General features: G+C 41.5%; 1 protein-coding gene across 14 annotated transcripts in view; it reads left to right on the forward strand.

Moving 5' to 3' along the window:
• RARB (retinoic acid receptor beta) overlaps positions 1-25070 on the forward strand; it is a 329788-nt gene that overhangs the window by 267158 nt on the left and 37560 nt on the right. For 13 of the 14 annotated variants that reach the window (XM_065051582.1, XM_065051581.1, XM_065051588.1 and 10 more), the window contains one exon: positions 16548-16689. In XM_065051582.1, coding sequence (XP_064907654.1) covers positions 16548-16689 — 142 coding nt within the window. Of the gene's footprint in view, positions 1-11823; positions 12079-16547; positions 16690-25070 lie in introns of those variants that run through there. The other variant, XM_065051589.1, reaches the window with a different exon arrangement.

Here is a 25070-nt window from a genome sequence, read left to right on the forward strand (position 1 = left end):
ATACACATAGGAAAGAAAAAGTAAAAAAAAAAAAAAAAAGAGAAAATGAAAGAGTTTTTGCTATGTCCAGATTTGCTGATCCACGTGTATGTTTATCTTGCGAGAAAAGCTGACATTTTGCTACAGCTTTGTGTTACTTGCTTACAGATGCAGTGGGCGGATGTTCTACTACTCAACTTGTGGCCCAAAATTAGCTGCTTAACTTTAAAGACTGGGCTGTCTCTGCAGTTACTGGAGAGAGGAGCTCCTTTGATGGCCGATTCCAAGCAGTTAAACTAGATCCACTCTGGGTCACCCTCCAGAGCAGCCTGTCCTCACGAGCCATGGGGTTAGGTGCCCAGAGCATGGATATGTTAATAATATTCTCCATGATGTCCCCCAGGGTGATGTCCTTCTGGACACTGAGAGGGTTGGGGTTCCCCTGCTGCAGGTTATGAATCCATGATTGACATTAGTCATTTAGAAAATGCTACTAACAGAGAGTGGTACTGGTTTAGATTTTATTTATGAATTTGAAGTTTGATGACAAGGACATTATGCTTTGGTCTGCAAGAAATTTTGATGAGTGGCCTAAAATATTTTGGGGGTTGCCATAGCAAAGCTTCCTTTGTGGAACAGTTTCCTTTGGGACAGATGCCTTTTTCTTTTAATAGTGCCTCTTATATCACATAAGGGCAGATCTGCATTTTCTTAGGCTGTTCTGGGATTGTAGAGGGATCTTAAGCAGCAGTTCTTTTTGATAATACCACTCTTGCACATGCTAGCTTCTAGCTATAATGTAATTATATTTAAGCCTATATTTATGCCTCTTTACTGGGAATTAAGGATCTAGACATAAAATGTTCTCAGTTACCTAACACTAAAAGTTAAAAGCGAACTTCATAAAACCAGCTAAATTACATTCCGTATATTGGGTTGGCTTTGTTTTCCTGGCGTGTTTTAATCACCTACAACTGCAACAAAAAGTAAGAAATGTAAAGTTGAAAGTCTGTGCATACTATGATTTGTATCATAGAAAGAGGTGATATTGTTTGCAGCAATGCAATTGTAAAAGCTTCTATTGGTTCAAAGAAAAATATAGATCAGCTTGAACGATCAAGCTGTATTCATCTCCATTTAAGCTGTATTAGTAAGTGACAGTGCCAGCAGCAGAGATGCATGCTGTCGTTCATATACAGCTATGAAAAATTCCTCAAATCATAGAAAATTGCTCCTAGTTTCAGCTAAATCAACAATCATTTTTAGAAGATGAAAAATGTATTTCGAGATACATTTCTGCGTACTGTTAATGTCATCCAATCTTAAACTGTAAGCACTTTGCAGTGTAGCAACATTCAAAGCCATTTCTTTGCAGAAAGCAGTGCCATATGCAGAAAGACACTGAATGAGTTGCAACTGATTTAAATGTAGTACTGAAAATCTGGAATTTTTGTATGTTTTGTACTGTCAGAGGAGAAGTGATTATTTTAACGCTGTCTTTGAAAGTTTAGTTTTTAGAATAACCAAACCAGGAAATCCAAGCATCCCATTAAAAGCTGATAGTTGTTTCAGTAAGTTCTTAATTAATTTTTCTCTTTGGAAGATTAAACTTTTGGCATATAGTGAATTGATTTCAAATTTTTGAAGGATGGGGTAGCACATATTTATTGAAAGCCCACTGAGAGCAAATAAATATAAAATAGATGGGATCAGAAAAAAAAAATTGTCTTACCATGTATTTTAAAATCTCTTTCTGGGTTGTGTGAATGATACGAATGAAGAAAAAAAAAATGCCATCGATGACAGATAGCAAAAGTGAAAATTGTGTTGCGTGTTTGAATGCTGTATTAGATTTTCAGTGCATTGGGCCCAAGTTGTGGATTATACCTTTGCTGCTGCCCTGCGCTGGGCTTCTGGAGCAGAGACAGACAAAAAGCAGCAGCATCTGTAGGGAGGTATAGCACATACATTCACAGCTAATCTGCCTCTTATCCTGCCTGTTGCCCTCATAGACCAGGGGTTCATATTAAGCTGTGAGAATAATTGGTTTTACTAATGACTTTATTTTTTTTCTGGCAGTGATGCTGGTGCTATAGAAGTGCAGAGATTATTCCAAATTACTTGCTAACCATGCTAAGCATGCTTCTCCAGTTATTTGTAAGCACAAGGGCTAATGTCCTGTGGAAACAGGAACTGGAAACTACTCTCTTATTTTGCGTAAACTGTCACATAACAACATGTAATTGTTTGGCTTAAATCTCGCACTCCCTTCTCGTACAAAATTTCTGATACCATCAGTGAAGGATTTCTCAAAAAAGAACAGCAGCATGAAAAACTATGGCACATTGGTGACCAGCCACGTTTTGGCACATCACTTTTCCGTGCTGTGTGCCTGGAAGGTTTCTGGCTGTACCAGCTACTGCTCCTCCTGCATGTTGCCATCTCTTGTGAATGGTTTGCTTGCAGCCGTCCTGTTTCAGAGGCCGAAGGAGTTAACTGAGGTAGATATGGGCTTTCTCATCATACACCAGCTGGTCACCAGGCCCATGACTGTTCATGGGAGCAGTTCTTCATAAAGAGGTAGCCTTTGTGCCTGCTGACCTTGCATAACTTTTCAGGGTATTTTGCCAATAACCAGTCCATAACAGCTACAGTTTTTCATTATTATTATTGAACTAAAATTGTGGAGTCTTACTCTTCTGGTTATGTTTATACCTTTCTATACCCGGGAATACACACTGTAAACAAAGAAACTTCAAATTTACATATGTACGTATGCGTTACTATTGGAGTTGAATGATGGTTTCTCACACCAAGGCAGGTACTGAAGGGTCCTTGTAAATGTGTTTCTCACATTTCTATCCAACTTTCACCTGCTCATAAGGTGTTGTAGCTTATTAGCAGATGGCTGAGAGAGCTAAGGTCCACACCAGATCAGTAACATGCACGTGCTTTGCTACAGCTTCAACAGAAATAAGTAAATTATATGTATGTGTTAAAGTGCTGTCTGTACAAATCACCTCATGATGTACCCACCAGAGATGCCAGAAGCAGATGGGCTGTGATTCAGGCTGGTACGCTGTCCTCCTGAGAAGTCCCCTGGTTTGCATGCAGTGGATGTGGAGCGTGTTTTTATTTTCTTATAAGTAGGTTCTGATGGCTTTCACCTTCTTCAATTTTCTTCACTAGAGAGGAGGCAAAATCTTTTATTTTCTCATCTTGTCAATCTGTTTCATAGCTCTCCATTAGTTTAAGGACCGTATGTGGCCTTTAATTATAGACGTGGAGTACAGGCTATCCTGTGTGCACCCAGAAAGTTGTTACAGTGTAGGGAAAATTGCAGCTTTCTTCTGTGTTTAATCCAACATTTTATAATGAGCACTTTAAAAATATTGTTTGCAGAGGTAGTTCAGCAGATAAGGAAATATGGATATCTAAGCAAACATCTCAGAAATAAAATACTCTGAGATTTTCTATTAACAGTAATAGCCTACTTTTTTTTAATACTATGACATATTTATTTATGCTTACTGAACAGCAATTATAGACATGTAAAATTACGATGAGCTGACTTTCATTTTCCAACTCTTGAACTTTTTAAAAAGAAACTACTTAATGAGACCTTGATACAGAAGGATATACAAGCAAATTATCTGTTGAATTTAGATTTAGGATAGCTTGCTGGAACCCACAAGAAAGTGCACTGGAAGAAAGGGGGAAGAGTAGAATAGTTTCCTGAGTGTGGTTCTGGCTACGGGTTGACTTTGGTGCTGGTGAGCTGGTTGGGGTCGCTGTTCTACTTTAGGCAACTTTTTAAATTGTAGTTTGTGATTTTCTTTATAAACACTTAAAGATTCTCTGATTGGCACATCTTAGAGAAGTGAATCCAAAATTTAAAGGGTATCATAAGTGTACAAAATGGTATTATCCGTTATCTAATGTGTTCACTTGCATGTTAAGTGAATATTCAGATGCTCTTTGTTTGCTGCTTATTTTGAATTTATTTTGAAAGATACACTTATCTCTGTTTTCTGGTGATTGTAAACCACCACCCAGTTAGTAAGTGGTCAGCTTCCCAATTTGCAGAAATACTTTTATTGGCCTTGAAAAGTGACCTTCCATTGCTCTCTGTGCTTACTGACTGATCTGCTAATGGAAACAGAGGTTCTTTCTAATCCTGAGTCAAGTACTCCTTTGAGGAAATTTCCTAAAGAAGTGTTTTCTTCAGCTTCTTCTGGAAGTGGAGTGCAATGGAATTTACAGCATGGATTCCAGAGCTGCTCTTCATGAAATTTCAGTCTTGAAAGTCAGGAAAGACAACTGGATGTAATTTTCAAAGATTCAGTATTTCCAGTATAGTCAGCTTTACAGATTCTTTCTTGTGTTTGTTTATTGTCAACATTATTCTTTTTCTTCTCCCTATAAAACTCTTGCATTTTTGAGTAGCCATTCCAAAACTCAGAAACTGCCAAAGTTAAGATTATACCTGTGTGCCTATCTTTCCCTCTTTGTATGTTGATTTTGCTGTAGTCTTTAAGTATAGATACATTGTTTCTTGAGTTCCATGTAAAGGAGATACTTGTTTTGTGTCCTCCTTCCTATTTGGTATTATTCTGATTATTTCAGAGAAACTTCCCATGTACAGGAGACACTTCTAGGTGTGACATCTGTGCAGCTCAGTGCTCTGCTTATAAAAACTCCTTGTAGTGTTGAAGAAGCATGCATCCAATTCTGTATTTGGTAGGTTTGGTATGTTGATATAGGAACTGTTTAACTGGTATACTGCTGCAGCTGGTTTGTCAAATATTCAGAGTCCCTGCTCATAAATTGTTCTTCCCTTTGATAATATGCAGGACTCCCCATAATTTCCACAGCTCAATTCAGGAGGCAGCTGAGAAGTAGAAAGTCATTTTTATGTATGATTTGGATTTCACATAGCCATGCTTAAAATTTCTCATTTATTATATTTTGGTGGGGAAAGTTACTATGCAATAAAAACTGTATCGTAATACCTACATTTAAAGGGGAAAAGGTAACTTGTTTCTGGATCCCCTGTCTTAAATAATGGATACATAAATTACAAGGTGAGACAGCAGTCGCAAGTAGTGCCAAAGATTGTAGATTTGGTTGGCTGTAAATGTGGTCAGCAATTCCTCTCCAGGTATAGCAAATTTCAGCGACTGCTGGGGACCCTTCCAGCGCCAGAGGGGAGAACAGGCAGCACCCAAGCAGGCTCTGATCAAATGCTTACAGAGCAAGTTTGTTCCCCTTTCAGAGTCTCTTTAAAAGTGACAATTTAATGGGATCAATTACTGTCAGCTGTGGCCAGTTCTCTCTGCCTCCTCCCAGGCAAAAGCAGAGATTTATAGCTGTGGTGCAGCCACTCCAATGGGCTACTGTGCATTCTTCCCGCTGCTGTCCTGGCTGGCTGCTCTCCAGATGGATCTTTCCAACAGGGGAGATGTTGTCCCCATCTCCAGGGTGCTTGGCTTCCTTTGGAGCCCTGTGCACCTATAACAAATAAATATGTAGATTATTAGGTCCTTGCTTCAGAGTGCACTGTGGTCCTCATGTGCTTTCTGCTGGTCCAAAAGAGCAGTAGCACTCCAGATTTAGGCAGAGCATTTCAGAGAAAGCTCTGCAGTCCATAATTTTTTAAATGAATGCATACTACCACATTTTTACCTTTTTTAACCTTTGGATCAGGGATCAAGGAATTGCTCAGATGCCACTGCAAACCATCTTAACCAGTCTACTTTTATCCATAGTGTTGCACAGCAACAGCTACATCTACAGAAACAGAAGTGAATACTATTTATTTTTTTGAAAGTAAAGAAGAAATTACGTGAACAGAGAGATGCAGTCACAGCACCAAGGAGCCAAGTGGATGAGCTAGCTAAAAAGACCTTTTATCTTATCCCAAGTCCATGTGATTTTCGTAAACTGAATGATCATCTTGTGATTATATGAGCTCTGTTCTTGAATCTGGCCATTGATAAAAGTCTGGCAGGGGAGGGAGACAACAGGAAAACATCTTGCTAAGATTTTCCTGTGTCTGATTAATCAGCCTCAGTTCATTCACTCATGTCTTAAAGGTCATGTTTTCTCATCATCAAAGTTGCACAGTCCCAGACTCTCCCTTTCCCCCCTGTGGCTTGGCTGAGTGAACAGTAATGCCCAACACCGGGCAAGGTGAAGGCAGCACTGCATTTGTCCTGTAAGCTACACTGCTTTTTCAGCATCTCACCGTGATTTCTGTCAGTCCTTGTACTGAGTGAGGTACATATCTCTGATTAGTGTTACCTTAAGAGTCCTTATTGCTTGGAGGAACCGGTCAGTTGAGTCCTCAGGATCTGTGCAGTTGCTCATCCCTTGCACTGGCACAGACTGCATTTCATCCACCTTCCTCAGTCAGTTTTTCCATGTGGTCGAGACCATTTTGACTGTGTGTACTTTGTATGGGAACCACGCAGAGGGGTATGGCCACCATCTCACTCTTGAAGATGGTGGTTTGCCAGGCTGGTCCACCTCCAAGTCGTCCCTCTGCTGTCACCTTTGGTAGTGAGTTTCAGCTGCAGTGCGGAAAGGTGACTTTCTTCAACTACTGCCAGTACTGGAGAGCCAGACTTGCGTATTTCTGGGTGTTTATTTGAACTCTGTTTTCTAGTCTCCAGGCATCTGAGTTTCACTAAACTCTTTGTTTTACAAGGTTTTAGTTGAGTTGTTCTGTATTAGCAGAGTTTCTTTGTTGCTGAGTGCAGGGGAATGAAAATGCAGCATAAAGTAGTGAGTACAAGGTATTACTTGCTAGATTAGAGAGCTTCAATACAATGTATTTGTTTAGAGATCAATTTTCAAAACTAAGAGGAAAAAAAAAAAGTGGGAAGATAATGGACCTGTGTTGATGAGCCATTCAGATGGATGCCTGAAAAATGTACCAGGAAGCATAATACTCAAGACATCTGGTTTATTTTGGCATGTTTGCATTCGTGTTATTTCTTCTGAATACTTTTGGTTTGCTTTCTGCATTGTTTTCCTACGTCACTTCATCCCTCCTTGGAAACTTCTTCTCTGCAGCACATCAGGCACATTTAGAATCATAGAATCATTTTGGATGGAAAAGACCCTCAGGATCATCGAGTCCAGCCATAGCCTAACTCTAGCACTAAACCATGTCCCTGTGAACCTCATCCATAGGCCTTTTAAACACCTCCAGGGATGGTGACTCCACCACTTCCCTGGGCAGCCTGTTCCAATGCCTGACAACGCTTTCCGTGAAGAAATTTTTTTCCTAATATCCAATCTAAACCTCCCCTGGTGCGACTTGAGGCCATTTCCTCTTATCTTATCACTTGCTACTTGGGAGAAGAGACCAACCCCCTCCATGCAACAACCTCCTCTCAGGTAGTTGTAGACAGCGATAAGGTCTCCCCTCAGCCTCCTATTCTCCAGGCTGAACAGCCCCAGTTCCCTCAGCTGCTCCTCATCAGACTTGTGCTCCAGGCCCCTCACCAGCTTCATTGCTCTTCTCTGAACTCTCTCCAGCACCTCAATGTCTTTCTTATGATGAGAGGCCCAAAACTGAACACAGGATTCAAGGTGGCGCCTTACCAGTGCTGAGTACAGGCGGACGATCACTTCTCTAGTCGTGCCAGCCACACTATTGCTGACACAAGCCAAGATGCTTTTGGCCTTTTTGGCCACCTGAGCACACTGCTGGCTCATATTCAGCCGACTGTCAATCAACACTCCTAGATACTTTTCTACTGGAAAAAAAATCCTCTCAAGTTGGACAAAGGGAATAGAAATGTGCTGGGTGTTAAAAACAAGCGGGAGCTGTACTGTGGCACAGCCAGAGGTGGCTCTTTGCCGGCCATCCTGGCAAGCGGGTGCGGGGCCAGCAGCCACGGGCACCGGCCAGGCCCAGGCTGGGCAGCTGCACTGGCTGCAGGGGGTTGTGGGGGGAGCGGGGACAGCTGGTTGTGCACACAAACTGTGTGAGTCCCTCTGCTAGAGCAAGGGGAATTGTGCTTCAGCCAGCTTGCAGGCATCTATAAATATTTGTGGTGTAGTTTGCATTATTATTTCAGCTGAGCTGTAAACATTTGGTTGCTGATGGTGGGTTAGAAACTAGCACCTCTGTAAATTTCAGGCGGTGCAGAAATGCAGGGATTTTTATATTGGCTGACAATGAAAGTCCCCATGTCTCTTCTGATAAATAACTGTGGTGCCAAATATGTGGGGGAACTCTGTGAGCTTTTGTGGTGAAGGCTGGGAGGGGAGGAGGATGCAAAGCCTGCCCGTGCGGGGAATTTCCTTAGAGCGTGCACATACCTTCTTTCTCCCATGCAGGTTTGTGTTTGAGCTTGCCCTTTCCTATTCACATGTTTCCGTCTCTGCCAGCAGCTAAATGAAGAGGCTAATTTGAGAGACTCCTACAAGTAATTGCAGCATGGTAATTACATAGCTAACATGAGTCTTTTCCTTGTCCTGCCTGCTGCAGGAATCTGCATGTCAAGACATGGATATAGCTTGGCAGGGATTTTTTTGTTTGTTGTACTACTTTGTTAGTGTAGCTGCTGCTTAGTATCTTTCCTTTGTAGTTCTGTGCAAAAAAATCCCATGTATGTCTAGTGAAATTACGATAAAATTGTCCTTGGAAGATGGTTCCCCCTGTTTCCACCACCCAAAAACCCAGTGCATAAAATCAGAGACCCAAATTAAGCGTGTAAACCAAAATCAGTCTTACATTTGGGGGATAACATTTTAGAAAGTCTTTCCTGATGCTGTGCTTCCATGCAAGAGAGCAGCTACCTAAATGGTTTGGAAAAGTGTCATTCTTTACGAAGAAATACTGCGCTTAATTAATTCTTGCTCCTGGGAGGTCAACCTGGGGCACTCATTATTGTCTTAATTGGTGGTATAAATCCTGAGGCACTGGAGGGGAAGAGAGGAAAAAAATGATGAGCAGTTAACAACATATAGCCTTTTGGATAAGTGCTAGCCAGTTGTACAACCATCTTAGTGACATATTATGGTTTTATTGGGTTATAGGTCTGGTCTTCCGCAAATTAGGTTAAAGGGTATTGATTTGCATAAACAAAAATATAACAAAATAGCAAAAAGGAATTATTCATTCCTGAGTTCTCCATTAAACTCTGTGAAAGAACTCAGTGTGCTGCAACTCAGAAGAGCGTTTCTTTGATCTCCTGTTATTCGTATTAAATTATATTCATTACTTTTCCCATCTGGAGTTTCCTAGCAGGACAAAAATCATCATACAGACATTACTGAAAGGAAGTTAACTGTAACTTTTTAATTGTATACATTTCATCTCCTTTTTTTTTTTTAATTTGAAGAAAGCAGATGGAATTGCATACCAGCGCCTTCCTTTCTGCTTAAATTACTCAAGTGGAGAAGCAGAAAATCTCAGCCGTTCTTACGCCTCACATATTGTTTCAAGGTGATGACTGTTCTGTCTGGAGACTTTGACATGTTTGCTAAAAAGGTCAGGAGTTCAGTGAAAATGGAAATTGTGGAGAAATCCATGTGTAGTCTAGGGATGCTGTGGCACACTTGCTGGAGAAATCTGGTTGCTGCAGATTTGCAACCAAATGAACGCATCTCCCCTCTTTCATTAGTAGCTGCCTCTCTGCCAGCTGGCCAGTGGAAGAGTTTCAAACTCCCCAGGAAAAAAAAAAAAAATAATAAAAAAAAAAATCAGTGTTTTGATGTTTGGGGCATGTTTTTAAATATCAGGCCAAAGTTTATGGAATCAGAAAATATATTGGCATGGGGCACCATGACAAACAGGTTTCGTTTCCAGCCTCACCGGTGGCTAATAGCTAACTCGTGTTAGTAGCTCCATGAATAATTTCCTTCAAGCTCTTTCATATTTTTTTTTTCTTGCCCTCTGAGGCCCTCAGGACTTTTTCACCTTAGAAACTATAAAGATTTATCAAGTGTGGCCTGCCCGTCTTTGCTGGAGAATTTCTTGCAGTTGCTGATGAGCATCCCCATTTTGGTAGCTCAGGGAGGGGTGACACCTTCCGCATCTGCCTGTCCCTGTCCTCTCAGCTTTTTTCTCTTTTTAAAAAGTGAGAGAACTCTGAAACCTTTCAAGCTTTTCTGTTTGCATAAAAGATAATGAAAAGAGAATAGGCCTTTTTTCCTCTTAGTGGGTTACTCTTAGGTCCACATGTCTGTATTCCCGTATACGAGACACGGGATGACACCTGCTTACTTTTGTGATGTGTTTTGAGTTCTGTTGATTTTCAAACAAACAAAACTGGTTTCAATATCAAATTTGTTTTTCTTCAGCTGTGGAAGGTTATGGCTGCTCTTCATCTGCAGAATAAATGGCTAGACGAGATGAAATGTGGAAATAACAGCAATGACGGACAAACCCGAAGCACTTACCAAGGCAGGCGGGTGCCCAGCCCCTCTGCTGCGGGCAGCTGGCATCTCTGGGTGCTCTCCACAAGCTATTGACATTTAACAGTGTTTATTCATTTGTTTTTGCAAAGATCTGCCCGTCCTGCCCTGACATACATCATCAGTGCAATTTCCCTGCTTCCTGGCAGCGAGCCTTCCTCTACTTATTGTTGTAGCTGCTTCCATTTTGTGCCGGCGGTGGTTTCCAGCCACGATGTCAGACAATTAATTTGTTTATTCTGCAAGCTGTGACTTCTAAAGCGTGATAGACAGTGCAGACATCCCGGAAAAGTGCTGTGCAACTGGGAATGCACTCATTTTAGCTTCCTTTTAGATAGCTGCTTTGGCAGCTTTCGTTACTTGTGGGGTCTCATGTTCTGGCTGCAGCCATTTTACAGTGTCTTTTACACTATACAGAATTACTTAACAGCATATGCTGCGGCTTTTAGGTCTTTTATAAGCCTTTCTATGCAGCTCCTTTTGTGGGATTGCACATTATCAAGGCATTCCAGAGAAAATATTCCTGGTTAACAATTAAAAATTGCGTCCTTCTGCCCTAACCTGACTGCCGATCCTACCAAGTCTTCCATGAGGAAGGGTTTTTTTTGGTCCTTGTCTGCTGCCACCTGTAGTAAAGGTACTGCAGACCACGTTCACTTCTTGAACATACCTGGGCGATTCCCTGGACACAGAACAAAGTGCAGATCTCATCACTGAGAGCGAGCTTAAACGTCTCTGATGCTCCAGCGAGAGTAGGAACAGGTTCCTTCCCTTGCCAAGCCTATGTTTTACAGAGTTAGCAAAGACAGAAAAGAAGTTGTGCATCACAAACAGATTTGTTTTGTAGGAAGGGTATATATTTGTACAGCATCTCTTTCAGAATAAAGCTAATGGTAGAGGTTTCAGATATGTTGCGGGCTAGATTTTCTTTTTAGTTGTTAATGGCTTTTATCTTTCCCTTCAGAGCTCAGTCAGTCATAGTTTATAAATTACAAACCGTACTGTAGAAAAGTTTTCTCTGCTCCTTTGTTTCTCTTATGATAAAGTAGCAATACACTTCACTCAGAAGCTTATTTTGCAAATTTACAAAAGAATGGCCTCCAAATCTGCAGGAGTTGTAGCTGGCCGCCTGTGTTTGGGGGTAGTCAAAGCTGAACCAGATGAACCGAGTAGGCTGTTCAAACAGATGGAGGTCGCAGTAGCCCTTCTCTGCTGATGACCCTATCCCTGGCTTGTAGTGCACCTTCTCAACTTGTAAGCCCACTGCGTCTGCATATAAGATTTGGCGTGCCCTTTGCTGGCAAAATATTTGTAAGACGTTTTTGAGATCAAATGATCCATCTCTCCATGTGATGTGCATAACTTGAGCTCTAAATCATCTGATTCGCCAAAATCAGCTGGACAGTGAAGGAAAAGGGAGTCGTACAGATTCTCTACCAGATATGTAAGGGTAGCAGTTCATGCTAACAATTCTGTAAGACTTCATAAGCTTAAGCACTTAACAATATCTTGAGGACTCATCCTTAATGACCTGCTTTGTATTCAGATAATCAGTGGCATAATGGCTTTCATAATATTACTGGAATAGTTAATATTTTCTGTAGGCGCTGCTGCTCTTCACTGAGGTCTCTAATGTTGACAAACTACCAGGCGAATACTACAAAAGTAAGTGTGACTGGAATGAGGTGGGTTTTTTTGGCATTGTGTTGAAGTTATTATAGATTGACTAAATAGGTTGTTTAGTTCTAAGCAACAGACCTAGTAAACTGGGTTTATTTGCTGCTTAATGCATATGGTTTCATGTATCAGTCTCTGCTTTCAGTGCAGCAGATAAGATATCAACACAATTAAAAGTGAAAAATAATCTGTCTGCTCTGCCAGTGGTGGATGCTCAGGGAACACACGCTGATACAATAGATTTCTGAATAATTTATACTCAGCGTTTTTTCCTTGCACTCGGTAAATGAGGACGCCTAATGTGGCATGGTCAGAGTGATACTCTATCTGTCATCCATTAAGATAACAAGATTGGTGGGCCTGGGAGGAGCGTGGCGTGGTGCGCAGAAAAGATGAGATTAACAATTGAAACGTTTGTCTGAAATGCTTTGTGTAATGAATGCCAATAAAAGCAGCTCGGAAGGATGGAATTAATTCATAAGTGTGATTTCTGCAAAGCCTTGTTTGTCTTCGCTAAAATAAAAACGCAAGATCCGTGTTGCTTTCAAAAGCTGTGGATAAAAGGAATATTAGAGCAAATCACTGTTCCTGATAGGTCTTCAGTAGTTTCCTCTACTTTAAATTCAAGTACTTTGTAGGTGCTATCGAAAACAATTATGTATGACAGTAATGTTTTATGTCTCACAGAATGGGGTTTTTTAGTCTATTCATAAGGCATTTTAATTTCAAAAAAAGACTCATTTGTGCTTGTTTTTTTTGGCACAGGAGTGTCTCATCTCCCATCACAGGGTGCTAATTTGGATGAGATGCTAAAATATTTGTATCAGAATTCGCTCATGTAAATATTCAGCCAAACAGACTACTTTTGAGGTGAATGGATTACAGTAAGTAGTAGCTTTCTTTTCCAAAAGCCAGGAGGCGCCTGAAGTTGATTAATTTATAAGCAGCGGTGGTTTGCTGTCTCTGAAGTTTCTGACAACTTCTTAAGGTTAAGTCACATTTGGAGTTTCTTAGTTTTTGAAGAAGCTGTTGGGGTTGTGAGATCAGATGGAAGTAATCTGACAAAAAGCACTTGGAGGAAAAAATAAGGCTTGCTTCTGTCTTGGCTATTTTTAGTAAACTGGCCAGTCTGGTATACCTGTGCTATCTGGAACCCAGCCTTGCAGTGGTTTAAATGTGCTTTTCTGTTTAACTGGGCATCAAGTGCCCACTCTGCCCACCGCTGTGTCCTGCAGGGTTTCCTCTCGCCTCACAGCTGCTGGTAATAAAAGCAGGTGAAGCCCGGATACCCACAGAGGGATAACACAGGACGCTGCCTGGCACCTTGAATTTGCTCTTCGCCTGCCGGTGCTCGAACTCCTGTCACCCCCACAATAATGGCTTTTGTTTGGGGTTTGTATGCAAAGAAATTGAATAATATTTATAATCCGGACACTCTTCTTAGCGCCTGTCCAGAGGAAATATTACAGATCAAATCCTTTCAGTGACGTATTGCTGATGTTTTGAAACGAATTTGCCACAAATCTTAGTAGAAATAGTATCTCAGTGTTGTCTTAGGAAAGAGTACTTGGGGAGTGGGCGCTAACATGCTGTTGAGAAAAAGATTCTTCATTTTGAGCAGGACCACATTATACCTTTTTTCACCTGAATATTTCACGTAAACAAATTCATTTTTATTTCTGTTTCATGAGTAACTCCAGGAAGAAAATCAAATACAGGTGTCAAAAATTAGTTTATTCTAAAATTAATATCCTCATCTCTAGCTTTCACCGTGTGTAGGAAGATGTTGCCTGAGGAGGTTAGGCTGTTGAAGAAACTGCCTTCATTTTGACCTGGAGATCTGCTTTTTTAAAGTTTGCTCTTCTTAAGCCTTTTGTATTAGCAATGAGTTAATGAATGCTTTACATTTGCTGTCTGCAGAAGCTGGATCACCTTTTTCTGTTGGCCTGTGTGGTCAGCTTCCTATGGTAAAGACTGAGACAGCCTCCTCTGCTTTCCTTCCTGATGGGCTGTAATTAAACCCTAGGTTAAAAGGACACAGAACCTACGTCTAAGTGTCAGAACTTAGCAGTCACTGGGTGCCATGAGCCACTGTTTATATTTTGGTCAAGTACAGGTATATTTGGAAGAGGCTGTTCGCTCTTTTCCCTGTATTGGGTGACACTTTTGAAGCTCATATTTTGTTTCAAGTGGTGCCCATGTCAGCAAACCAGAAGTCTCTTGAGTGTGGATACATGGCAACCTCTGCCCCCAGGCATGTGAAGGCAAAGAGGAGGATTTGGGGGCTGGTTTGGTTTTGTTTTGTGTTTTAAATTGCTACAGTTGTTCAGGGTGGTGAGACAGCTGCTGCCTGAGAAGGTTGTTTTTTGTTCGTTTGGGCCATTTTGTTTGCTGCCCTGTCAGCCTGGGGGTAGGAGAGTTATTTTGTCGGTGACTGTGGGTGTTCATTTACATGCAGCGCTGGATGAAGCCGGGGTGGCTGCACGGGAGGCCACCAGTCCTGGCTTCCCCTGCCTCTTTCCAAATGAAAAGTGGTGACTGAATAAGCCGTATAGAGACCCTTGAACCAGCTTACACTTTCTGTCTGTTGAATTAAACCAAAATAGATGCCACAGACTCCTCAGTTCTAGTTAGCATCGTCAGCAATTGCCACAGAGCTGGGCATCGCAATTAAGCAAGTGTCAAAGCAAGAAAGTGACTGTTACCATAGATGTTCTTCTTGGCAAGTAAACAAACGTATGCACACTTGTCATACTTTCCATTGCGAAGATTGAAGCAATGTTAATGGTCAAAAGTGTGGAATATAACAAAGCAGTGTTATTAATAACTTAAAAGGTTTTAATTGTCTAAACAGATATATTTAAATTCTTCTTCTGTGTCCAGTAGCATTAAGAAAAGAAAGGAGTGAGGAGTTTTTATTTAGCTCTTAGATGCTATTATTAAGTATCTTCTAAATCAGAGGAGCTGACTTCAGGATGAGGCTTGCCTGCGCAAGAGCTGCAGAAGACTATTGCCAAGGGTTACGTGATTAAGGAGGCATTTTTCAAATCTGAGTGAATTTGAGGTATTTTCATAACATTAGCATCTATCGCATGTTGGGTGTGCGAGGAATTTATGACCAGCCCTTACTGGCTGTGCCCGCCCTACCACTCCCTGATCATATGGCCAGAAACTCTCTCGGTTAACTCTGAACGATAGGGGTTTTTCGGCTTTTGAGCTACTTGCATATCTCTGAGTGCTTCTAGGAGAGCAAATTTTGTAGCTTAACCATGATTGCATCTTTAGGCAAATGCGTTGTGGGCACAGAGCTATCATCTGTGGCATCAAGTTTACCGCTGCCCTGTAGGGTGTAAACATGCGGCTGGTTTAAGAGTTTTAACATCTCAAGCCCTGCAAGAAATATTACATTTCGAACTATTCTGCTATATTTCTGTGATCGTGACTGAAATTTGACCCTGGTGCTTGCTGAAACGATTTTCAAAATCTGAGTGAGAAGGTTAAATAGTGCTGTCAAATTTCCAAATGTCTGTTTGCAGAAATACTTTCGCTGAATATCTGTGGGTTGACCTCCGAAATGTTTAAAGCAATCATTTTTTTTACTTTTTTCCTTCATTATTATATCATATTATGTAAAGCTTGTGTTTTAGTGCAGATAAAGAAATCAACTTGTTTTTTGCCTTTTTTTCTGTGCCAGCTAACCTTGCCATTTATGGCTGGTTTTCTCTCTTTTACTTGCTGAAGGACAAATCCAGTCCAATGGTGTTCCTTAAGTATAAACCAGACCTCTAGTGCTCTTTAATTTATGTTCCAGATCATTGTAATTACTTGATTATTTTCACAGCTGTATCTGAATAAGACAAAAAATGCTGTAATTGGCAACTTTTACAAGTTCACAACTCAATAACCTGGTGCTGGAACACTTCCACCTGCAGAAGACTCATTAATTGCTGTAGGAGTTCCAACAGCTAAGAGACCTGGGTTTCAAATTATTTCTGTTTTTATGTGCAGCCTTCAAACTAGAGAATCTCTGCAGTAACAAAAATAGACAGGACCTTTAGGCTGAGAGAGGATGTCAGTTGTTGGATGAGCGTTTGAGTTCCAAGTGGATCTGTTGGGAAGGCCTTTTTTTACCCAACTCATTACTATATCCATGAGCCCAAACCATTTTTATTTGGGCTTTTTTTGTAAAATCTAGGACTTCATTTCCTGTTACTACTTCTAGTTTTGTTTATTTTGGCTGTAGGTTGCATTATTTAATTAGTTTTTATTTAAGAGATGCAACTTATGTTGCAAGAAACAGTACTAAATTACAGTAAGACTGAGTCTTTAAAGATGCCATGCTCCAGCCATAACTTTGAATTTATTTTGTTATTTTAAAACTATGTTAGTGCCTGTCTCTAAGGGTTGTGGGAAGCTCAAAAGTTTATTTGATTTCTTTCTTTCTTTCTTGATTTCAGGGCTTTTTCCGCAGGAGTATCCAGAAGAACATGGTTTACACATGTCACAGAGATAAAAACTGTGTTATCAATAAAGTTACCAGAAATCGCTGCCAGTACTGCAGACTACAGAAGTGCTTTGAAGTGGGAATGTCCAAAGAATGTAAGTTGTCTTCAGAAGCGATTTATTGTTTGTCATATCCTACGTATACATGGCAATCCAAAGGGAGAAAAATATTAGGCAATTTTGTGATTGAAGCCAGTATCTGCATTCATATGTAAAGAACAGGGTATGGATTTTATACACAGCTTCAGACCTAAACTTTACAAACTTCTGAGTGCTTAACTTTGCAGCCTAAATGCCATCAGTTAAGAACCTGTAGTGCAGTGTGTTACCTGCGTAGTGCGGCCACCCTGCGTGAATGTGAGAACTCCCAAGTGGGTAATTTTGCCAGGTTTCCTAAAAGAAAAAACCCACACATACTTACTTTAAGATTGGATTATCTCCCATCTGCTCCAGAAATGGCTTTTTGGGGCAAGGGAGTAAGGGGAACAGAGCTAGCTTCCTAAGCTCAGTTTCAGTCCTCCCACTGCCCTGCAGAATGGCTTGTGGCTTTGCTGGGCTTGCTGTCAGCCCAGGCTGTCATTCCACAAGGGCTTCCCAATGGTGCAGTTAGAATCATAGAATCATTTTGGTTGGAAAAGACCTTTAAGATTGTCAAGTCCAACCATTAACCTAACGCTGTCAAGTCCACCTCTAAACCGTGTCCTTAAGAAGCTCATCTACATGTCTTTTAAACACCTCCAGGGATGGTGACTCCACCACTTCCCTGGGCAGCCTGTTCCAATGCCTGACAACCCTTTCCATGAAGAAATTTTCCTAATATCTAATCTAAACCTCCCCTTGCGCAACTTCAGGCCAGGTCCTCTTGTCCTTCAGACTTCTTCAGCTTTGCACCTTTTCTCTCATGTCACTGCAGGTGCCAGAGGCCCTTCTTTCAGTGGTAGTGCCAGTTTGTTCCATTTTACAAAGCCTTGAGTCTTCTATTCTTACAACAAGCTGACAAAGCGCATAAAAAAAACAAAGGGTTTTCCTCTCCCTTCTTTTCTAGAAATCTCTGATTTGCCCTTTAAATAAAAAATTAAAAAAAAAAAAAAAATTAGGTAGAAATCTGTAGTTTTTCTCCTTTTTCAGTTTATTGATTTACCTGTCAAGCATGAAAATTTAGCTAAATAAGCCATTCTCAAATCCCTGTGGGGTAATGCTTCTGAAACTTTCTCATTTTTGATTGGAGTGATTGCAGTGGCAAAAAAGTCTTCAGTGTAGTGATTCATTTGATTGTTGAGGGTTTTTACTTCTATCAGTGATGTTCCTGATTTCAACAGGACAATTCCACTAATAAACATGACAGAAATTTGCAGTGTGTGCATAAGAGAAGTTGGGGAAAATTGCCCCAAACCACTTCTTTACTTTAATTCACCCAGAGGAGTTTCTTGGAGAGACTTTAAGACCAGAAGCAAAAAAAAAAGTGACACCGATGAGAAGTTTATAACTGAACTAAGACTTAAATTAGTTCTCATCCTCAGCATTTCTCCTTCCTGCATTTTGTGGGACTTCCCAGAAGTTCCCTTCTCTGTGCTTGGGCAGGAGCTGGAGGGGTCCCAAAGTCACACTGGGCCCTCTTGTGTGCATCCTTTTTTTTCTCTCCCAGCCTCTCTTTTCTCTCTTCCTAGAGGAAAAGTGTGGAGAAGCAGAGGAAGAACCAAATACATATTTAGAACCACCTTGCAGTGTTTCCAGCTCCTTTTTGTGGAAATCTGAAATTGTGGTTGTTGAAAAGGGCCAACGTCAAATTTCAAGCAACTGGGGGAGCTAGGAGGTCTTAGGATTTCCATTATTTCACTGTCCGTGTTGGGTTTTCTAGTTTTCCTGTGTGCCTGAAGTGCACTTCTCTGTACTTATGTATAGATTCACTGGAGTGGAGACCATGATAGGAGTAAGGGAGAAGGCAGGCTAAATACAAAGACACACAAAGATGTAAGATTGAATGAGGAGGATTTTATTGATAGGTATTTGACTGCATATGTATCTGTGCACATGAAGCTTTTTTCTTGATAAAAAATGTGTGATGCAGTTTGGAAGGGAAGAGAAAACACTTCTCACCTGAGAGCTTGTTGGTCTTGAATTCTTAAGGATTTTATTGCTGATGTGAAGTAGTAATCTCATTAAATGCTGTAACGTCACATCAGACTAGGTTTTGGAAATATCAGCAGTATTTCTAACAAGTTAATCAAAGTTACTTGGGGTAAAGTATAAAGACATACTGCCTTTTAGGTGATGGATTGTTTTCCCCAAAAGGGTAGCTGGAGCTTTTCCAGCAAGAATTAAGGTTTTGCTCTGCCTGTTTCCTTGGGCAAACTAAGAGAAATGGCCCTTTGGCAGTTGCCTTTATCTCAAACCACTACAAGCACTGAAGGGGGAATAACAGGTTGGAGGGGGAACAGAGGATACTGGGGAGAAGCGAGGGATGTCCTCTGGCTGCACTTCTGTAGAAGGCATTTGCAAAGCAATAGAGGAATTATTTTAAATGTCATCAGTTTGAATGCAGTTTGTCTTGTCTTCTGGGTTTAAGCATTAAGTCTGAAGCTATTCCATGTTACCTCTTCATAAACAGGAGTTTTTCATCTCTTTACAAGATTTGAAAAACTCTTATCTGACCTTCTTTCATACATATCTCCAGGTTTCAAGTCCATTTCTTTAGAAGTTTGTGTAAACAAAGGCACATTTGTCAGTGAGCTTTTTCTTACCAGACAGAGGTTTTTCTTTTACCCCAGTACCTTATTCACATTTCGGTTTTCTGTCTTCTTACAATTCTGTTATCTTGTAACGTGAAAGCCACGAACAAAGGACAGAAAAAAGTATCAGAGAAATCTCAGAGGGAAACAAGCCTACAATGCTCAAACCAATCCCAAATGGGGAAAGTAGTGGTGGTGGGCAGCTGCAAATAGGAACCCCAAGGTCTCTTCCCAGGAGGTAAGGAGGAGTAAATGCAGAGTTTCAGTATACAGAACAATCTGTGCTTAAATACTACAGTCCTGTGTTTATTTGTTCCGTCTTTAAAGGGCATGCAAAAGTACTTGCATATGTGACTCCTTTTGAGCTTAATGAGAGTTACACACAAACATCAGAGATGAGAACTGACTGCCTAGCCTGTGTGATAAGGAAGGTTTTAAGAATGCTGGTACAGTGTTTTGGAAGAGAAGATGTACTGAGCATTTCTTCCATGCTTTTATCTCGTTTTAGAGAATGACGTGAGAAGATGAAGGAATGCACCCAATTTGCATTTCTTTATAGGTTGTTTTGTTTGTGTAGGGAAAAAAAAAAGTTATCTTCAACCCCATGTTTGTCCCGAGATCTGATCAGGAGAGGTCAATAACAAAACTGCCTCCAAGGCAGGAGTGGAGCTATTTGCCTTGTGATAATATCTGCAGGACCCGCTGAAACTGGATCCCACTAGTGTTGGGACTGTCTCTCATTGTGCAGTCCCTGTTGCAAAAAAAGTTTGTGCTCCAAATAGACAAGACAAAGGGTGTGAGGTGAAACGGCTTAGTGATGACCATCCTGTCATCCTACAACAGGGCGAAACACAGCTTGAACTAAAGCCTTGCCTTTCATCAGATCGCCTTCCTTCAGAAACCGCTGAGTTTGTGTCCCTGCAACCTGAGCTGCAGCTCTTGGCATGACAGCCCCGAGCCAGCCCCGCCACCAGCACCGCATCAGATTTTGGGTTCACTCTGTGGCTGTCCCACCTCACTTCATGCATTGGGTGCTCAGGAGCCTGTGCATGCAGCTGAGGCTCTGATACCCACTCCAGACCATCTTTCTTACCCTTGCAGCCTGTTAATTTTTTTAATTAACATGTTGAGACAAATGGTGATCCCACAGGGCTATTTTTTTTTTGCTGCTGCTGCTGCTGAAGTGAGGAGGCTCCTAAGGCTGACAGAGGCTCATTATGTGATGGAGAGCCTTAGGAAACTAACCTTTGCCCTTCTATTATTATCTCTAAGCTGACGTTGAAGCACCGTCCTTGGCCTGACCTCAGGTGTCAGCCAGAAGCGCCCTGTTGCCTGGATGCACGGACCTGGGTCCTCGGGAGCCGGCGAGGGGTCATGCGTACGGTGCTGCCCCCCGCAATTAGGGGAAAACATGGGGAGCTGGGCAAAACTCTCCAGCAATAACGGACTCTTTCAAGCAGGATGCTGGAACATACGCTGCGTAAGGTGAAGCCCACCCTTAAAGAAAACCTAAGCTGCATTTATAGCAGGGAACAAGGGGGAAGAAAATGGAGCTTCCTTCTGCCATAACTGCTCGGCTTAGCCCAGCAGCTCTTCCACCTCCGTCCTCCCTGTGTTACAAAATTTGCTGGCTGCAAGGACTGTCGCTGTGCTTGGTAATCTGCAAGGTGCCCCTCAGACACACACCCAGCCCGCGTACTGGGGTGTGATGCAGAGGAGCCCTGTGTGCTGGCATAAACCTCATCTGCAGTGCACTCTAATAGAGCAAAATTATGTTTATAAAGGCATGGAATTATTGTTCCAGATTGCTTCGGTGCACTGAAGCAATGTTGAGATTTGTAAATCTGCTTACAATTAACCTCCCTGGAGGGAGGGAAGGAGGAAGGGAGGGAATGCAAGGGAATTACCATGAAGTGGAGAGAATCCAGTTTTTGTGCTCCGTATATGTTGGGTTTTTTTGGACTTGCACAGAAATGTCTGTTACTCTTTGTGACAAAGTCTTATAATATTTAAATGTTTGTGCTTCTCCAAACATATGATTACATTCTGCTGCTAAACAATAGAATGAATTGGTTTAGTTATTTTGATTCTAGTTTAAATTAGCAAGCAGGAAGCATCAGCTTGAAGAACTGTCATGTTTGCGTTTTTTCATTTTGTTCCAGACTCCTTAGTGAGGTGCAATTCTGTCTCCAGTGAATGGTTAGGTGGAGGGCTGGTCTGTGCCGTTGTGTTTGAGAAGTTCATGCAGATTCCACAGACGTAATTCTAAAGTGAATTAATTAGAATGCATGAAATCTTTGTTTAGGCACTTTTAGTCAGAACTAAAGGGGGCTTTTATTCTTTTTAGCCAGTAGAAAGCACTGGATGTAAGAATTACTTTTGCTTTGCTATGGGCTAGATTTTTAACTAGATACCTAAATACCACACAGTGGCTGGAGGCTTTCTCACAAATTCCAGCGTGGTTGCCTCGCTTGCTAAGTCCTGACTCGCTTTGCTCTATCGAGGGGCATGAGCTAAATATCAGAGTGGAAATCACAAAGCCTTGAGTTCTGTTCTGGGACTAATTCCTCTCTCTAGACACTACAGGCCTATTAGACTAGTTTTCCTGTCTTGAGAGGTGGAAATGATGAGTCTTTTTACAGGGGCTGGGAGACCTTGCATTTTAAGTGCTTTGAAGGCAAAAGATATAATCCATGGAAAATACTAGTGAAACTAAGGATTTGCGTATATGTATAGTGGGGAAGCCGTGTCCAAGCCACACAGATTGCAATTTTTCCATTTTATTAAGGTTGGGTTGGGGTTTTTTAGTTGCTGATCAGATAAGAATGCTTGTATTTATTTTTTCAAGCTGAGAAATTGGGAACTTTCAAAAGTTAATGCCAAACACTCATTATCACTGATGGGTAGATTTTTTTAATGTGAGAGTGAAGCCAACATGAAGGGTCTTCCTGCTACAAAAACCACAGCGCTCTAGTGTCAGTCTCTCCTCTGCCAGAGATAATGCACACTTTGTTATGCTGGATGGCTGAAAATGATGTATATACAATTAAAATTCCCTTGTAGAGAACTGGGTTCTACTTGTTGCCCGTTCTTTCCCATGCTTAAACAAACATCTTTTGCTTTTAGCATTGGTTCGGTGTCTTCAGAGAAGCAGATCTGTTTTTCTTTTCTCCTTTTGGGGTCTGCTTCTTTTGTGTTTTAGCCATACCCCCGGATTTTGCATAGCTTTCACTTGCCAGCTTTAATGTTTAAAGGAGCAACTTAGATTGAATGTTATTATTCATAATTTACTCTATGTTCTGTGAAGATGGTTATGTAATAGCAGTAATTGCATCAACTCACCTAATGAGCTTTCCCTCCAGTGCCATGTACAGCAGATTAATAGCCCATGAATTCATTTGCAGCTCGTTGTGTTTCAGAAAAGTATTTCAGGCAGCAATTAATAAACTGCTAAAGAAAATAACATAAAAAATTATTTATTTTTTTTTTTATATAATGTTAACTCTCCAGCTGAACAATTTATTGGCACCTTTCACGATGTGGCTAAGTAAATTCTGTCCTAATTCCTCAAGCAGAGCGTGATTAGTGAACCCTGTTCAACTCAAGGCTGTTTGGTAATTAGTCTGATCTTTATATCCTAAAATGTTAGGGAAAAGTATGAATAACGTCCTAAAGTTCTCTTTTTCTTCTGTTCATTGCCTTTCAGGCATTACGCAAATAGCTGTAACTTTAAGCCATAACACGCTAGTGCCGCAAATGTTTTTGGTTTTTTTCTCCCCTTTCTTGCGTAGAAACCACATAATTGTGTAAGCTACGAGTTGAAGACCCTGGCCAATAAACAACCCCTGGCACCGTTTCTGTGCTGCTTGTTGTTGGCTCCAGCATCCTGTACCTCCCAAGTGGTGGGACTGAGCCTGGAGCAGGGACCCAGGGAGGGTCAGGGGCTGCTGCTGCCCTGCGGGAAGATAAACCAGGGGCCGAATGCCACTGGAGACGGAGATGCTGGGAGAAAGGCTCAGAGAGGGAAGGGAGAGCAGGGAGACTCCTACTTTTTGCAGCGTGGAGGGAGTGAGGTGGTTGAACCCGATGGGAGAAGAGCAGCAGTGAGATGCCAGGACTCTGGCCACTTCCATGGGAAAGTGGCTTGGAGAAGCGGGAGACACCACTGAACGTGGCCAGTCTTGCCATTACTCTTTCCATCCCTCTTTTTTTTTTTTTGTTTTTAATGTTTTTATCAAGTTTTTAATATTTTACATCATTTCTTGTTCAAAAAAAGTTCTCTCTCCCTCCCCGCCTTCATCCAAAAAGAGCACTAGGCCTTAGCTTATCTTTAAAAGTAGTAAAATATATGTATTTTTTAAAACCTCTTCCCTCATTTTGGACTCTTGAGGACTGAGTAAGCATAAAGGGAATTCCTTCAATAAGCTCATACAGAGATTGATTACATGTCCTCAGCTGGAAGTTACATTAAGACTTATTCACCAAGGTATAGCTACCGTGGTGAACTTTTCGTTGCTCTCTGCTGTCTCTATGACAACACAGATCCTGGCAGAAGTTACCAGGGCTCATGTGGTCTCTGCAGCCTTTGTCTGCATCCATCAATCCTAGTCCTCGGCGGCTGTAAATATGTGCCTTTCTTACATTTTTGTTTAACAAGGTGTTATATTAAAGTTGTGACACTTCTAAAGTTATTACGCTAATCATTTGTACTGCAGTACCTGACCGAGCTCTGAAAGAGGCGTGCTATAAGAAAAGAAAAAGTGTCAGATAATGGTAGACTTTCTGAAGGCCTCTTGATCTTGTCCTGTAGAAGAAATTCAGCACAAAGTCCTTGTACAAGTAACTTTTCTTTCATTATAGGTGAAACTTGAAGATAACTAGAGCCAGTGAAAAGTGTAACACACATACAGTCTAATTTCAACTCACACCTGCAGCTCACTCCAGAGAAGTACATTTTACTGTTCAGTAGCTCTGGCAAAGTCCTCAGATGTGATTGAACCCATTTTTATCTCAAGGGAGCACATTTCATCAGAGCCTACGGAGTGGGTAATGCCTGTCTGTTGGTGCTAGCAGCTCAGGTTTCCGTGGTGGTCCTGCCACATGCCACCTCCTCTGGAGGGTCCAGTTCTTTCACGAGGACAATTAGTGGCACTGAGGCAGGTGGAACTTCCCATTTTTTCATCTCACACCTTTTGGGGTTTTTAGGGATCATCACATTTTCTTCAGTCAGTTTCCCAGTAACCAGCATTTTGGGTGGGTATCTCTTACAAATCCGCTTCTTAACATGGATTGGGTTGTTTCCGTGGTCTTTTTCTGTTATTTCTTGTCCCTCACTTTGGTTTTGGGGCATCCATGAGGGAGTTACAGCATTACTCCAGATGGTAAATATAAAGACACTGGCTCCATGCATTCGTGTTGCCATTGCAGGTAGCCTCTGCCTTTTCTTGAGTTTAATACCGCTTTTGGGCCAGGCAAAACCCTGGGTTTTCTGCCATGTGCTGTGCTGGGCAATGCTGCTGCATGAGCAGATAGGAAATTGGGAGGCAGCCTGTCCCTGCCCGGGCCCTGCGCTCCGAATCTCAGGGCTGAGGCCACGCTTGCTTGGTCATGCAGACATAACTGCTGAGACCCCAATCCCATGACCTCAAAAGCTTTGTTTCAGAGCTTCCATTCTTCCTTTATGCACTCAGTTCACTGCTTTGTATTCCTCATTCGGATCATTTTCTTGTTCGGGGGCACAGGGCATCT

Source organism: Columba livia, chromosome 2, assembly GCF_036013475.1.
Source record: "Columba livia isolate bColLiv1 breed racing homer chromosome 2, bColLiv1.pat.W.v2, whole genome shotgun sequence".
NCBI lineage: Eukaryota > Metazoa > Chordata > Aves > Columbiformes > Columbidae > Columba > Columba livia.